The 16,068-nt window shown below is 43.6% G+C and overlaps 1 protein-coding gene across 1 annotated transcript in view; it reads left to right on the top strand.

Annotated features, from left to right (window-relative positions):
- GDI2 (GDP dissociation inhibitor 2) overlaps positions 1-16,068 on the top strand; it is a 404,570-nt gene that overhangs the window by 160,352 nt on the left and 228,150 nt on the right. Inside the window, exon 4 of the mRNA XM_069629650.1 lies at positions 11,471-11,605. Within this exon, the coding sequence (XP_069485751.1) occupies positions 11,471-11,605 (135 nt within the window). The remainder of the gene's footprint in view (positions 1-11,470; positions 11,606-16,068) is intronic.

Genomic DNA, 16,068 nt, shown 5'->3' with positions numbered 1-16,068 from the left:
TTAAAAAGGAATTTCGCCCCGCTGCTAATCAAAATGAAGCAGATTTATTTGCAGCTGTGTCCCTTCTCCTTGAGACCCCTTTTGCCATTTTATTTGTTAAAGGTGGAACCAACCCTGCTATACGGCCTAGATATTTCCTTGATTGATTTGGGCTCTTATCTCAACACTATGCAGGGCCTGTTCTGGAAAAGGACCCTTGGGTTGGCAAATGCATTCCCAAGTGCTATATAATAAGACATGAGTTAGGCCTGATCTCTCTAGCCGTGAGCGCCAAGTGGAGGAACATGGCAAGAGTTTGCCAAGCTCTTAAACCCGCCGCCCGACTCACTGTGCCAGAGTTCGGGGACAAAGCAGACACGGAATTCGGGCTTCACTATAACAAGGTTTAAACAGCAGATGTCTAACACTCAGCAACCTATTGGCTACTCGACAGAAGAACGTACAACCTACATGTCTTTAACCAAAAGAAAGCGCTTCAGGTACGACTGGGCTGAGGCAATGGATACATTGCGTACGTATACACTTTATGGTGACAACGCGAAGTTGAACAGCAAAAGGGAAAACATTTGAAAATATATTTCTATCTTTCCATGCCCAATTTTACGACCAGTATACCTGCTCTTCCGTCTTAATTAGCTACCAACGCTGGAATGTATAAGTAAATTGGACCAAAACTCGTGAAAACCTCAATTTTATATTTTGTTGGAATTGATGCAATGTGGAAAGTTTAAAACATCTGGTAACTGACTGTTCAGCTCTGGGTGAGGATAGAACTCGCTTAATGGGTACTGCTTTGCTGACAGAACTCTTGGATTCGACGAATGTGGGTCACAGGTCACTTTTTGCAATCATATTGAAGAAAATGGAAACTTAACACCAATCTGCCCTGATGACAAGATTTGATGCATTTGTTTTTCTTTTTCTTTCATACACTTTCATGTATGAACTTAATGTAAGTGTAATGTATAGGTAAACATTTTGTATATTTTGTATTATATAGCACAATAAATAAACATAGTAGAGAGATGACGCCGGGACCATTGTGTGGCAGAAAGCCTCTGCCAGTCAATAGTCTGTGCTTCTCGAATTCTGAAGTGCAGAGGTCTGGCAGAAGGAAAGGTTTGAGAGAAGCTTGCCCTCTGGCGACCTAATCTGCAGAGGCTGTGCAGTGGGAAGCCAGGTTAATCACAATTAGAGTCACTGGGTTAACAATCCTGTCTCTACCCATATTATTGTAACACAAAAAAGACCGAATATCTTTATTCAAAAGTTATTCCTCAAGCTATGTTCCCTGTAAATAACTCATTGTCCCTATAAAGAGCTCTTTCTATCCCTACAATGGGTGTTCTCGCCCTAGTAGTGCGCTGCTGCATCGCTTACAAAGGTTAGGGGATAGACAAGAGCTCGCTCTATCCTATCTCTCTACTTTCCTCAAATTGCTAAAAACGAAGTGTACACTAATAATGGATAACAATATAGATATTTTTAGGGCGAATTTTCCCTCAAGGGCTAGGGTTGCCATTGATCTCCAGTTGCTCGCCGATTGCTAAAGCGCAACGCTTCTTGGAATCGACTGACTCCGTCAGACTCTTCCGCCTGGCCCAGCAATGGCGGACGCATCGCGGCACCAGAGCGAGGCTCTGGCCGCACGAATCAGCTGTTGACCTCCCCATTCATAATTAGCCCCTCCGCCGGCAGGCGGGAACGCCGGCCTCTCAACAAAGGCCCGCACTAAGGCCCCTGTTCGCCTCCGGAGCCTTGGAGCCAATGTCTACTCGGACCTCTAATCCATTGTGAGTAGAGGGGTTACCCTCAGTCTACACTACTGTGCTTTCTGGTATGTCTTCTGCTACTCCGCAATCACATACATTTAGACTCGGTTTTTCTTCACCTCGATAACTGTTTGCTACATACACTTATGCCGCCAACTCTGTTGCCTCTTTGTGTTACTGCCACCTCTCATTAGTTCAGTCACTTTCTGCCCCTAATGTGGTATGTCTCATGACTGATACTGGCTGTGCCCTTTGGTCGTTAACCAACCACTGCAACTGTGTTGTGCCTTATGGTCATTAACTGACCACTGCCATTGTGTTGTGCCTTATGGTCTTTAACTGACCACTGCAATTGTGTTGTGCCTTATGGTCATTAACTGACCACTGCCATTGTGTTGTGCCTTATGGTCGTTAACCGACCACTGCCATTGTGTTGTGCCTTATGGTCTTTAACTGACCACTGCAATTGTGTTGTGCCTTATGGTCATTAACTGACCACTGCCATTGTGTTGTGCCTTATGGTCATTAACTGACCACTGCCATTGTGTTGTGCCTTATGGTCTTTAACTGACCACTGCAATTGTGTTGTGCCTTATGGTCATTAACTGACCACTGCCATTGTGTTGTGCCTTATGGTCGTTATCTGACCACTGCAATTGTGTCATGCCCTATGGTCGCTAACTGACCACTGCAATTGTGTCGTGCCTTATGGTCGCTAACTGACCACTGCAATTGTGTCGTGCCTTATGGTCATTAACTGACCAGTGCTACTGTGTAAATGTCATATGGTCGCCCTCGCTCTCCCTACCATACTACGCGCGCTTAGACTCTACCAGGTCAACATGCCCCCCACCAACAGTCTAACTACTGCAAACTCACCACTGTACTCTTTCAGTACACTACTGACCAGACTGCTGCCTACCCTTCTCATCCTTATACTGCACCCTGGCTGCACCGCACCATACCACACCACCACCTCTATTTACTACTCTTACTTGCATCTTACCTCAACTATGCCATCCCACACTCACCACACCAACCCTTATCTTAACAACCCAGCCCTCTGGATCCAGCACTTCGCCACCAGACCTTTACCTAACCTACCCTGCTCTATCTCCTTGAGAAATGCTAGACTTGGCTCGCGTCTCACCCACGCTTCCCATCACTCAGCTCACCGCATCAAACTGCCTCTCCCTCTGTCACCACCTACACTTTCACCTAATCTACCACCATCTTCCAACTCCCCTAACTTAAACAACATCAAAGGCGCGCTAATCAACGCCAGATCACTCCCGGCTCACGCCCTAGAAGTAGCTGACTTGATCCTCAACCTTGACCTCGACTTCTTAGCAATCACTGAAACCTGGCTCCACCCAGCTTCAGGTCCTCTTCTCTCCCTCGCTATCCCTCCTGACTACAACATTATCAGACATGACCGTAATTCCATCCAATCTAAAGGAGGTGGCATCGCCATCATCCACAAAAACGCTTTGAACTTCCACCTCTCAGCCACACATCACTCCTCCACTCTGGAAGCACTGACTGCTAAACTAGCTCTCACACCCAACCATTCTATCACCTTTCATCTACTCTACCGGCCACCCGGCCCACTATCTACCTTCGCGGAGGACCTCTCCAACATCTTCACACACAGCACCAAAGTTACCTCCCAGGTTATGATACTGGGGGATTTCAATTTAGGCCTCAACGACCCCAAGGACACCGCTGCTTCGTCTATTGACAACATCCTCACTAATGCTGGATTCACTCAGTTCCTAAACCAACCTACCCACAACAAGGGCAGAACCCTTGACTGGCTAGCCGCCCTCAACTGTCCCATCAACATCACCTCCAACCAACAGTGCGCCTGGACAGACCACAACTTAATTACATTCAATATTGAGTCCAAACCTATCAGCCTCCCTCACAACATTGCCCCGGCTATGGCCACCCGTAACAAACGCAACATTACCTGCGATAGACTCCTACCCCTCCTCCTTCCAGCTCTTAATGTTCTGGATCCATCATGCTCTGACCCTACGGCCCTGGTCGACACCTTCAACCGGGCCATGCTTACAGCCTTAGACACCATTGCACCCTCGAAACTGAGAAAATCCAAACCTCGAGCCCACCTAAACTCCTGGTTTACTCCCCATCTCAGAGCACTACGCAAAGAAAAACGAATTGCAGAATCCCACTGGAGAAGCAATCACTCTCTAGCTAACAAATCACGCGTACTCCTGGCCACCCTTAACTACAAGGAAGCTATATTCCAGGCAAAAAAAGACACATATAACAAACGCATCGAGCAAGCCAAATCTAACACCAAAGAATTGTTTAAAATTCTAAAAGAACTTGAAACTCCTGTTACCCCACCTGACACATGTACCAAAGATAGCACCTGGTGCTCCAAAATCCAAGAAGCTCTCCTAGGTAAGATTGCCACTCTCCAAATTAAAATTAACAACAAACAATCTAGCCTTCAATCCAACCCTCTACAGATCCCTATACCTACCACAAACCCCTCTATCACAGACTCTCTGACTCCTTTTAGCTTCTCTCCACTCTCCATTCTCGAAGTGGAAAAGATTATCACTAGCCTTAAACCGTCCAATTGTCAGGGTGACCTCTGTCCTGCACCTATTATCAAGGAAGCTGCTCACGACCTAGCACCTTTCATCACTACGCTCATCAACTCCTCCTTCAGCTCTGGGATTGTACCGGACAATCTTAAGGATGCATGGGTCATCCCGCTTCTGAAAAAACCTACCCTCGATCCCAGTATACCCACAAACTACAGACCAATTACCACTGTACCTTTTTTACTAAAAATCCTCGACCGCGCGGCCTACCTACAAATTCAGGAATACCTTGAATCTAATAAACTTCTGGGACTCAGGCAATCAGGCTTCCGGCCTCGCCATGGCACTGAGACCGCCCTTATTGACTTAAAAACGCAGATCGAAGATCTCAAAGACAAAGGCAAACTGGCATTATTACTTCTCCTGGACCTCTCTGCTGCTTTTGATCTCGTCAATCACAAAATTCTCTGCCATCACCTCAAATCAGCCGCACACTTCTCAGAAAATGCCGCCACTTGGATCAGATCCTTCCTGGATAATAGATCTATGCGTGTATTCTCCCCACTTGCGGCCGCACCACCCGCTCCGGTCGCCTGTGGTGTGCCTCAAGGGTCTTGTATCTCGCCCACGTTATATAACGTGTTTACCAAACCCCTTTTCGATATTTTGGATCACTTGGGCGTCACGTATACCAATTACGCTGATGACACACAGATACTCATCCCCATCACAGGCGATTACACAACTGACTCCCTTGCCATCAACGCCATCTACCAGGTCATCCAAGCGTGGATGGCCCAGCACGGCCTCTGCCTAAATGATGAAAAGACAGAGCTCCTCATTCTTGGTTCACCACAAAAACTCACTAAACTTAACCCTGCCTTCAAGTCTTTCACCATCGATGGGAATACCATCCCGATTGCTAAGGACACGAAAACCCTTGGGATTTACATCGACTCAACCCTATCCTTGACTAGACAATCCAACGCAGTCTCATCTGCAGCAGCGCTTACTTGCAAGCTCATCACCGCCTGTCGCCCGTTCCTAACCACTGCCAACTGCGTAACCTTGGCCAGGACCCTTGTTCTATCCAAGGTTGACTACTGTAATGCCCTCTATCTAGGTACTAATCTCCGCAACTTAAATAAGCTACAAATTGTCCAAAACAATGCGATCAGAGCGGCCCTTAACATTCCTAGGCGCCAGCATATATCTGACACCAGGCGCAACCTGCACTGGCTCTCTATCCCACAGCGCATCTCCTTGAAGTCCTTGGCTCTCACACACAAATGCCTCCACAACCAAGCCCCTCGCTACCTGGCAAACAGATTCTCTTTCCACAATTCCACCAGACCTCGCAGAGCGGCCCAAGCCAACTGCCTTGTCATCCCGCGCTTTAATCTCCTAAGATCTGGTGGAACCAGCTTCCCCATCCTGGCAGCCAAACTTTGGAACTCACTCCCCAATGACCTTAGAGCAGAACCTTCCTTCCTGAAATTCAAATACCTTACCAAAGCATGGCTATCCGCCCAAGACTGCTAACATCAGCTTACTGCCCTACTTGCACTTTGACCTACTCGGCATCCCTTATTAACTATCCTGTAAATCACTGCCTTATCGATATTCATTTGAATGTATATGTTGTAAATTTTGTAAATCTTCCTGTAATAATCTTGTAATACTCTGTCACATTGCCTTGTCATGCTTTCATCTTGTTGTAACTAAGTTAAGCGCCCGGATGCCCCTGGGCCTGGTGCGCTATAGAAATAAATAAAATACTAAATACTATTTTAATGTTATTATTTACATTTAGTGTGGCTTATCATAGTCCTTTATTAAAAACAACTGGTCATATGGAGGATAATTCTTCCATAGGTCCCTCAATGTCTTATTTTTAATATTTTGGACATTGAACGAACAGTAAAATGACTTAATAATGCTACAGGCCCATTGTCTCTGTATGGGTTCTGGGGGTTGGTACGTTACACCAAACCCCTTCTTGTCTACCGGTTTCAGCGGATGTGGACCAGCTCTCCGCTTTCTTCAGGACTTCCCTGTTCCTCTTAGTAATACAGGGAATAGTTTAATAACAAAGACACTTTTATCAATAGTTGTCGTGTGCTCCTTCATTCGTTATGTGGAGGGCGTCTCAAATTGATTCTGGGACTGCAAACTCTTCAGTCTTCTTATCCCTAAAAGGGAGTACATGTAGAAGGGAGACTATCAATCTTGTGCTTGTCTACAAGCTTTTTATCCTATTATTTAGTGACATGCTACGAGGAACGCTTACCTCTTCATATGTTGGTGTTTGTGGCCCGTAGATTGTATTGCAAGGTCCCTCTGGTGTAAGCTAATACTGCTCGTTCTTCCTCGGTCTTCTATCTATGCATGAAAACAAGTAATAAGTGGATACTTGTTTACTCCAGAGACTCGACATTGTAGAGCACTCAAACACTTCTCCACATGATATTGAAAAAGGGGGGAGGGGGAAACTTCATACTACTCACCCCAAATGGCGTATTCGCTTCGTGTTAGGTCAGTCGTTGAGTCCTAATCTGGTATATCTCCTTGCCAATGATCAGTTTTAATAAGCACTTTCCAATACCTATTTTAAAGGAATATATGCGGCAAAACTCTGGTCATAATGCCGTTCTGAACACAGGTACAAAACAACGCTTCAACACCATTAGAAACGTGTGTATGTTCCCCTGTGTCTTGGCCAAACGTGCCATTAGGGATGTGCTATTAAATGTGTTATTAAACTCCTGTAGTTCATATACCCACAGTGAAGCTACTTAGTGCAATATATGTATAGCTGCCGTGGTCTATGCAGCCCTTATAATGCATACAGACACTGTGGAACTGAACTACTTGGTGAAATATCCGTGCGGGCAGCGGTGTAACTGTGTATTTAATCGGAGCAGCCGTGATATTATGCGGGGCTCGCAAGTGTATAAATGCGAAAAGACGTTGGATACTCAGGACTAAATGTAATACAACGTCTCAATTGCGCCGGCAGCGGAGCGGCTGTGGAGTCAAACGGAGTGCCCGTGATGGTAAACTGAGCTATGCTTTCAGAAAAAGCAGCCGAAAGGTGAATCGAGTGAAACAATTCAAAGTGGCCGTACTACTGAGCGAAGCTCTTCAAAGTGCGTGTGTAGCCAGACGTTCGATACTAAGTGCAGTGAATTCTCATATGCAAGGCTGCGCTATATTGAGTGTGGCCCTAAATGCCACGTGACATGCCATATTTCATCAGAGTCTTACCTCCATGTCCATCTTGGCAGCCGGTTTCTTTGCACAACGGTATGTAATGCGCCATCTTGGACTTCCAATGTATATATAGGCTGATATACGGTACGTGTCTGTGTGCCTTTGTTAGTCCATTTTTAGTGTTTATGGACTTTGGAACCGTATTCTGTGCCCGCGCCACTTCATTTAGTCAGTTTTCAGTGTTCATGTACATTGGGGGCGTGTTGTGTTCGGCAACTCTTCCATGTCGGGTGTCATTAGTTTAGAATCATTAATTACTGGGCTTTTTATACCCGTAGGGCATAGATGTCATTAACTATATTACTTGCCCGCAGAAAGGGTTACGATTCTTTGTGGTAGTTAATCATTCTACCTACTCAGCTCTGCATGGACAATGAACCAAATTGCAGAGCATGTACGTCTAATCATAATCTATATTAATATTACTGATCTGGTGGACAGAATGTCTATTAAAAAGCACTCTCGTACTCAAATGGAACGGATGGGACCACAAACTAGATAAGGGCCTGGGTGCTAACCTTGAAGATTAAGGCGCACCCATGTAGGTCATATGGATTGCTGAACGTAACAGTATAGTATAGATGTACCTCTATTCTGCGTATCAGATGTGACTCAAAATCCAAGTTTTTATAGGACTGCTATTGTCTGCCAGCAAATGTCTTCATTTAGCCCGTTTTGGTGGCTTCCCAGTCTAAACATCCATTGTTATTCCCATCTAAGCAATATGGCTCCGATGTTCTCACCATGTTTTGGTACTCTTACTTTTTCAAGGATAGTCCAGTTCATATCATTCTCTGAGTGTTTTTTGAGCATATAATGTTCAACCAGTGGCGCTGTAATATATTGATATAGGATGGAACATGCCATGGGAGCAAAGAACTTTCACTAATTGTAACACTACGCACGTAGTATACTTGATTCAATGCCCATGTGATAAAAAGTATGTGGGGATGACCACACGGCCAGTAAGAATTAGAATCTGTGAACACAGATCCAATATCAGACGCAAGAGGCTTACAGCTCCACTGGTTGAACATTATATGCTCAAAAAACACTCCGAGAATGATAGGAACTGGAGAAAATAAAGCCAAAGCAGTTACAATCTAGTTAGCATTACCAACAGCAGAAACTGGCTGTTGGGAAGTTGATGCACAGTGGAACTTGTTGCCCATGTCTGGTACAACGTATGGTGAAAGCTGGTAAACACTTGCATTGTTCAAGCCAAGAAGGAGTAAAAGTCCCCATCAGTGTTTGGTAATTTGCATAATGGGGAAAGGCTGCACTTCTGAGAAAAAAAGCCCGGAAGGAGAGGAGCATTATTTGCAGTAGAGTATCAAAGAGCACCAATGTAAATCTTGTTTTCCCTGAAAGCTGTTGGGAGTTTTTGAAGCTGCAAATATTTGAATATTATGAAGTGGTTGTTCACGTCGCATGACATTAACCTCAAAAGCACTTGTCGTTGTGAAACACTGTTCGGGCAGGGGAGTAGGCCTGGCATGAGAGTAAACCAGATGGAAGTTGAAGTGCTTAAAAGGGGTACTGAGAAAGACAATTTGTTACTTTTAGTATAAAAGATATTTGTGGGAAATCATCCCGACCAAGACAATTATTGTTGCCATTGATGAACTAAAAACCTGTTCAAGGAGGGGAAAGAGCGTTCTATTTTCTGAGTTGGAACTTTCAGTTGAAAAGTTATAGTTACACCAAACTGAGTTGGAACTTTTTGAAAACAAGTTGAAGAAGAATGGTACTGTGGTTGAACTTTTTTGCAAATTAGGATTTCCTTGCTTTCTTATCTTGAACTGTGAAACGGAATCACTTTTAAACCTGGGGAAGGGGAATTTGCCCAGATCACAAAAGAGACTGGTGGCAATAGAAATTCAATCATAGTTTGTAATCGCCATGCATTTCCTTGTTTATTTGTTGTATGAGCTACACATATCCTTTTTTTATTGTGTTTCCTTTAATTTATTTTAGGCAGCGAAATCCACGTCTGTGTAGGGATGGTGAGGCATTTATCCAACCTTCTATTATAATAAAAAGGCATTTGTTGAGAAACATTAACAAAGTTGTCTGCCTCACATTTCACCCCTTGCATTACCTTAAATTATACTGCCATTCTAAATGTTATACTTTGGTTTACTTACCAGAAGTATTGTTGGTTTTTATAATTGTTTGACTTATAATGGGACTTGCCTTTCTAAAGCATTCTCTTTACCTATGTATATAGAAAATAAACCATTTGTGTTACAATACATCAGTATTTCTTTGGACCAGATGTATGCCGCAAGTTCTTTGTACCTTTCTACAGCCCTCTACCTTTCTACAGCCCTCTCCCTCCTAAGACAAGCCTGTCTGCTCTGTCATTGCTACCATAATATCAGGTGGTACAGCCTTTTACTTAGAGTTGGAGTTTCTGTATTGCCCAAGGAATCTACCCTATATATATAAAATCATAAGTCATGGTTTTTGTGTAACAATTTTATCTAACAAATTTTGTAATGCTTTACTTTTTTAAATTTATTTTTTTATATATCCTGAAGATATGGGTTTGGTGTCTTTCCTTTCTATATTTATCCAACTTTAATGGAATACTGTTCCAATTTCAAATTCTTTTTGCGTTTCAAAATGATAAACTAATGAAGTTGTGTCACCCACGTATTTAACTGGATACAGGCGATACTAATTCAAGTAGGTTGCCATTTGTGCTACACAGACAACAATTTCCTATAGTTTTAGCAAATGCTAAATATTAAGTCTCGAGGGAAGAGTTTTCAATGTGTTTGAATATACGTCGATGGACCTTTATTCAGCCATGGACAAATTACACATTGCATTGTCAAGATGTCGCTCACAAATAGGTATACAAATTTTACGTTATGGAACAATTAATATTGCTTGAAAAAGAAGTGCTGTAATTAAAGATGTACCCAAGTAGATCCTGTGTTTACTTTTTTCCAAGCTCTGTTATTTAAACCCAGTAAACAAGTCACCAAAGGGGTGGGTGCGAACGGAGTGAGGGGTGAGCGAAGCAAGCCCATGGCGGGGTAGTCATACGAGGCGACCAACCCACCGAGTTCAACGCAAAGCCACCCTAGTAGATTTATAATATTTCTTTTCGGTGTACTTTAGAACACATGTCCTAACTCCCACATTTCAATTCTAGAACTACAGTGCCTGCAAGGAAATGAAGCGATGCTATTGAACTATCATGCCAGTGGCCACACACTAGTTGAAATGATCCAAAAATTCCTGCAGGCACATCAAAGGAGCATTGTATAAAAGCAACTAAATAGATTGTGAGCACTTATTGAAAAGAGTGAAACATAACCAACACTTCAAATTCATTGTGGCACTGCCATTATTTTGGTTGGGGAAGAAGCAATGCAATGTTAGTTCAGCCGAGACTTTGAGATCATGCTGATTTTTACAAGGCCTATCCTGTTTCATTGCTGCTCTTTTATCTTTACCACTACTTAATGAATTGTGGACAGCTTATAGTTGAGATTGAGACTTTTAGTAGGTTGTATAGCATTTTAATCGTGTATCGCATGAAATCCTGAAGATCACAATCTGCAAAAACATCTTCAGTTTCTAGCCAAGAATAGAGGTGTCTTTTTGCCAAGTAGTGGCTCTATTTCAGTACCTTTTTTTATAGGTGTTTGGATTCATCTAATCTAGCTCATTAAATGTGATTCATATATTCAATATTATGAAATGCCTGGTAAAACTATAGTGCTTGTATGCACTTTGTAATTAATGCTTGTGCCAAAATTTCTTAATGTGATCGATATTACTTTTTTTTTTATTTAACATTTTTTCATTTGTTTCAATTTCTTTCAGGTCAGCTGGTCAAAATGCTGTACTTAACAGACGTCACTCGCTACTTGGACTTCAAAGTGATTGAGGGAAGTTTTGTTTACAAGGGAGGGAAGATCTACAAGGTTCCTTCTACTGAGACAGAAGCCCTTGCTTCCAGTAAGTAGATTTGTTTCTTTTTTAACATCTTTATTTTTCTTTGGCAACCGTGTTTGGTATAACTTCATACAGTCACAATATCCCTTGGACCCTACGTATTGTCTTCCCAGTTGACTGAAGACATTCCACTGCATCTCCATTTCCTATCATCTTTGTTATTCAATACCTACAGAACTATGAACTCCCTCACCGGGACCAGTGGGGAGCCAGCTTAACAGTAGCTAACATTCGATACATTAACATAAAAGTTTAAGTACCTTGAGAATAGCCAAAAACAACCCTGAAAAATAAAAATAAGTGTTACCATCTCCTTGTTGTGAACATATAGGTCTCGAAGTGGGTAAGTTCCAGTTGTTGCTGTCTCCATGCTTTGGAAATAACAGTTCCTTAGATCAGTGTAAATTGTTGCATGAGCCTATGGTACAGGTTTTCCGTATCTCTCACATACTCAATGAATGGGGCCCAAGTCAAGATATTAATGCGGGAAACCATTGTGCAGGAGAGCCGTGATATTTTCCATAGTTACCACCTCCCAGATTTTTACCCACCACTGTGCTATGACCGGCCACATGTCTTTCCAGAACTGTGCCAATGTCAGTCTAGCAGTGTTCAGTAAGTGAGTGATTAAGGTGGCCTTTGCCCCGACCTGTATTTTATATTTGTATAGTGCCCTTTCCCCATTTATATGTCCTCCATGTGCTTTGTGATTGGAATGCTCTTGCTGACCGCAGTCCATGTGCAGGAGGTTCTAAGAGTTTAAATTAAAGATGCTTGTGTGCATTTTTGCCGGGTTACAGCTTAGCTGAGCTAGCTAGGCTCCAGTAAGCAACCCAGAGATCAGGCACATGGGTGCGGTTCGTGGTTTCGGATAGTTTTAGTGCTGAAGATTTAATGTGTGCCTTTCAATGGTTGTCGCTGTATACTAGTGGCAGAGGTACGTCAAAGGCTTCAGTCTAGACGGCTACATGTGCTGCTAGACCGGAATAGCATAGCCATAGCTGCATTTTAACGTACATGGATGGGTGGCCGTGCTTGTGGCCTGTGTCCACAGACGTGGTATAAGGTATGTGTGCCGTAGGCTTGGCCGGAGTTGGACTGCATGTTTTCTTGGTCCAGTGCGATTGGCCGGTCTTGATATTCGTGGTCTCCCTGCAACGAAAGTCTGAGTAGTGGAAGAGGGCCTCGAGGGTTGACGCGCTGGGGTTGAGGAGAGGACAATTGTTTGTTGCAGTGTGCCTCTGTGAACGCTACCGCCATCTGTGTGGTATTGGCGGATAGTGTTAGGCATAGTTTGTATGCAGTACTGTTTGGGACAACTACACACAACTATGACTATAGTTGTAAGCAAAACCAACCTTTGGTATAAGTCTGTACTACACAGTTTTTGGTAGCGGAGCTCAGCAGCAAGGCTTATCAAGAGGGAATGTGAGCTGTAAGGTAGTTACACAGAGGTCTAGAATCGCAAGTATTCAAATAAACTCTTATGCTCAAGGTTTCTTGGTTAGACACTTAATATATTCAACAGTCAGTTATAAAACATTCACTAGAAGGAGGCAATCTATATCACACAACAATATACTTCAGTTCTTTACACGGTACGGGTCTGAGGCATTTAAACTACTTTGAAGGAGGAGCAATATTGCGTTCAGAGTACTTTGAAGTAGGAGCAAAAAAGGCGTAGGTTAATACAACGAATATTATTTACTTTTATGTTATGTTAAAGGTACTTATATAGCGCACTGTCACCAACTGAATTGCTCCCCAGGCGCTCTGGCAGATCTGTAAACAGGAAGGGTGGGTATGGTTAGTCTGGAGGAGGGGAGCAGGTGAGTGGGAGAGGTGATGTTGGCGGCTTCAGCTGGGTATACACCGAGTGCTGGGCTTTGGTGCTAGTATCGGACCGCGTGAGATCTCGAGTGCTGTAGGTGATGTTGATGCGGCGTGGTAAAGTGTGTGCGGCTTGCTGAGAGAGAGATGGTTGTGTGGCTTTGTGTGGTTTAAGTATGCAGAAGATTGAGGGCTAGGTTAGTGGGGTTTGTCCTGATTTAGGTACTTTCTGATTCTGTTATAGTTCTATCCCTGTGTGTTGGGTTGATGCTGGTTCCTCATGGGCCGACTCGCTTTGTTGGTGCTGCGCTGACCCCACTGTATCATAGTGATATTGTTCGGGTTGATGGGTGCGTCTGAACCTTTCTTCTGGTGTGGGGCTTGGTTTGGTAGTATCTATGTTCTCTCATTATCTGGTGCGACACTTGTCAGGGGAGGTTTTGAATGGTTCAGGGTCGGAGTGGTGTTGATGTGGTGTTCTGGTGATTCTGTCTTGGTGAGCCTGTGTATTCAGTCGTACGTTTCCGCTTGTCATGACTGTCTTTCTGTTGGTTCATTGGTTTCTGTGGGGTGAGCATCCTAGGGGATGTTGTAGTTTTTGTGTGATGGGGCATTGTGCTTCCCGCTGGGTGGTAGGTGGACGGTGAGTAATGATGAAACATTCGGTTTCTCACCCACCGGGTTGGGGCTTGTGGTGTAGTGCTTCCTTTCCCTCTGCCTATTGTCCTTGGGTCTGTTGGCAGTGGCTATGTTTTAAGGTCATGGTCCTCTTGATTCGTCATCGTGTTCCTGTCTGTCTTGCTATTTATATGGTCTATGGTCGTATTGCGGCGGTCTCCCGGTTAGCCGTTTAGTTTGTTATGGGATATTTTTCTGAGGGTTTTTCCCCATTGATGGCTTGGTGTGGATCCGGGTGTCTCTCCGTTCATAGATGTAATAGTTGTGTGCATGCCCCTGTGGCTGGGCTTTCTAGTTACAATGTGAAGAGCCAGGTTTTGAGTAGTTTCCTGAATAGTGGGTGGTTTCTTGTGTTACCATGTACTTTGGAAGGTTATTCCAGTTTTTCGGGGCTTGGTGCGAGAAGGAGGATCCTCCAAGTTTTCTTTTGTTATAGAGTTTTGGTTCCAGGCAGATGTCAATGCTTGATCTGAGCCTTCTTGTTGGTTTATAAAGACGCAGTTTTTCTCTCAGGAACTCGGCCCCTTCGTTGTGTACCGCTCTGTGCGTGATGCACATTGTTTTGGATTTTATCCATTGTTTTATTGGTAGCTAATGTAGTGTTTTCAGCAGTGTGGTGTTCTCTCCGGGGTAGTTTCAGAAGCAGTCTGGCTGCCGTGTTTTCAATGTGAATAGTTTTTTTTAAGTCGTTCTGGTATGCCTGAGTAAAGGCTGTTGGCGTAGACTACTCGGGACATGACTAGGGCGATGATGGTGGTGGTTTTGTCGGCGAACGATAGGAATGATAGTATCCTCTTTGCCGCTCGCAGGAGGAAGCTTTTCTTGAGAAGGACGTTTACTTGTGGCTCTAACGTGAGATTATTGTCCATCAGGACCCTTAGGTTTTTTACAATCGGCGAGGGTGTTGGGGTTGTCCCGAGTTCCTTTGGCCAAGGGATGAAGTGGTTTTCTCAATTTATTGTGACGATCATTATTTCTGTTTTGCCTGGGTTGATTTTGAGACAGTTGGAGTTCATCCAGATGTATACATTGCGGAGGCAGTTTTCTAACGTTGAGTTTATTTCCGGGTTGTCTTGTATATTGAAATTATTTGTGTATCGTCAGCGTTTTTGTAGCAGGTGAGGCCGTGGCTTTTGATGATTCTGATAAGTAGATACAGGTAGATGTTGAATAGTAGTGGGGAGGAGGAGGATCCTTGTGGTACTCCACAGGTCGAATTTCTCGGGCTAGATTGGAAGTGTTTCATCCATACGGTTTCCGTTCTGCTTGTTAGGAAGGATTTGATCTATAGTAATGCAGTGTCTGTTATTCCCAGTCCGTCTAGTCTTGTTATGAGGGTGTCATGGTTAACTGTGTTAAATGCTGCTGATAAGTCTAGTACTATCAAGGCAGTGCTGTTGTCAGAGTCTGCGTTCATTTTTAGATCATCCCATATTGAGAGTGGAGCCGATTCTGTTCCTCTCATTGGTCTGAAGCCAACTTGTGCTCTAGTAGGCTGTGCTCTTCTATGAAGTCTTGGGTCGTTTTGTATATGCATGTTTCGAGCAGTTTTGCTGTGTAAGGGATGTTGGAGATGGGTCTGTAGTTGGAGAGGTCCTCTGTTTTCCACTGTATCGTTGAGTAGTGGCCTGATGTATGCATTTTTGAAGGCTTGTGGCGCTTTCCCAGTTGCGATGGAATGGTTGAGGACGTTTGTGATATTTCGGGGGCGTTCCTTGTTTGTTTTATTTTAATGTGATATAGTTTTTAAAAATAAAACCTTTACACATATAATTAATCATAATTAAAAAGCGAAAAATACCAACAACTGAGTACATCCGGTCATTAAATAAAATAGAATAAAAGTGACCACATTGGTCATATTGCACACTCTGCTATCCATATCCACTATCGCCATTTCATTTCATTTCCATTTGATGCAAAAGTTATTTATCAATGTTATTCTCGCACCAGTTTAT

The sequence above is a fragment of the Ambystoma mexicanum genome, chromosome 12, assembly GCF_040938575.1.
Source record: "Ambystoma mexicanum isolate Mex_15411 chromosome 12, UKY_AmexF1_1, whole genome shotgun sequence".
NCBI lineage: Eukaryota > Metazoa > Chordata > Amphibia > Caudata > Ambystomatidae > Ambystoma > Ambystoma mexicanum.
Note: the sequence above shows the minus strand (reverse complement) of the source record. Positions and strands in the feature narration are given on the sequence as shown.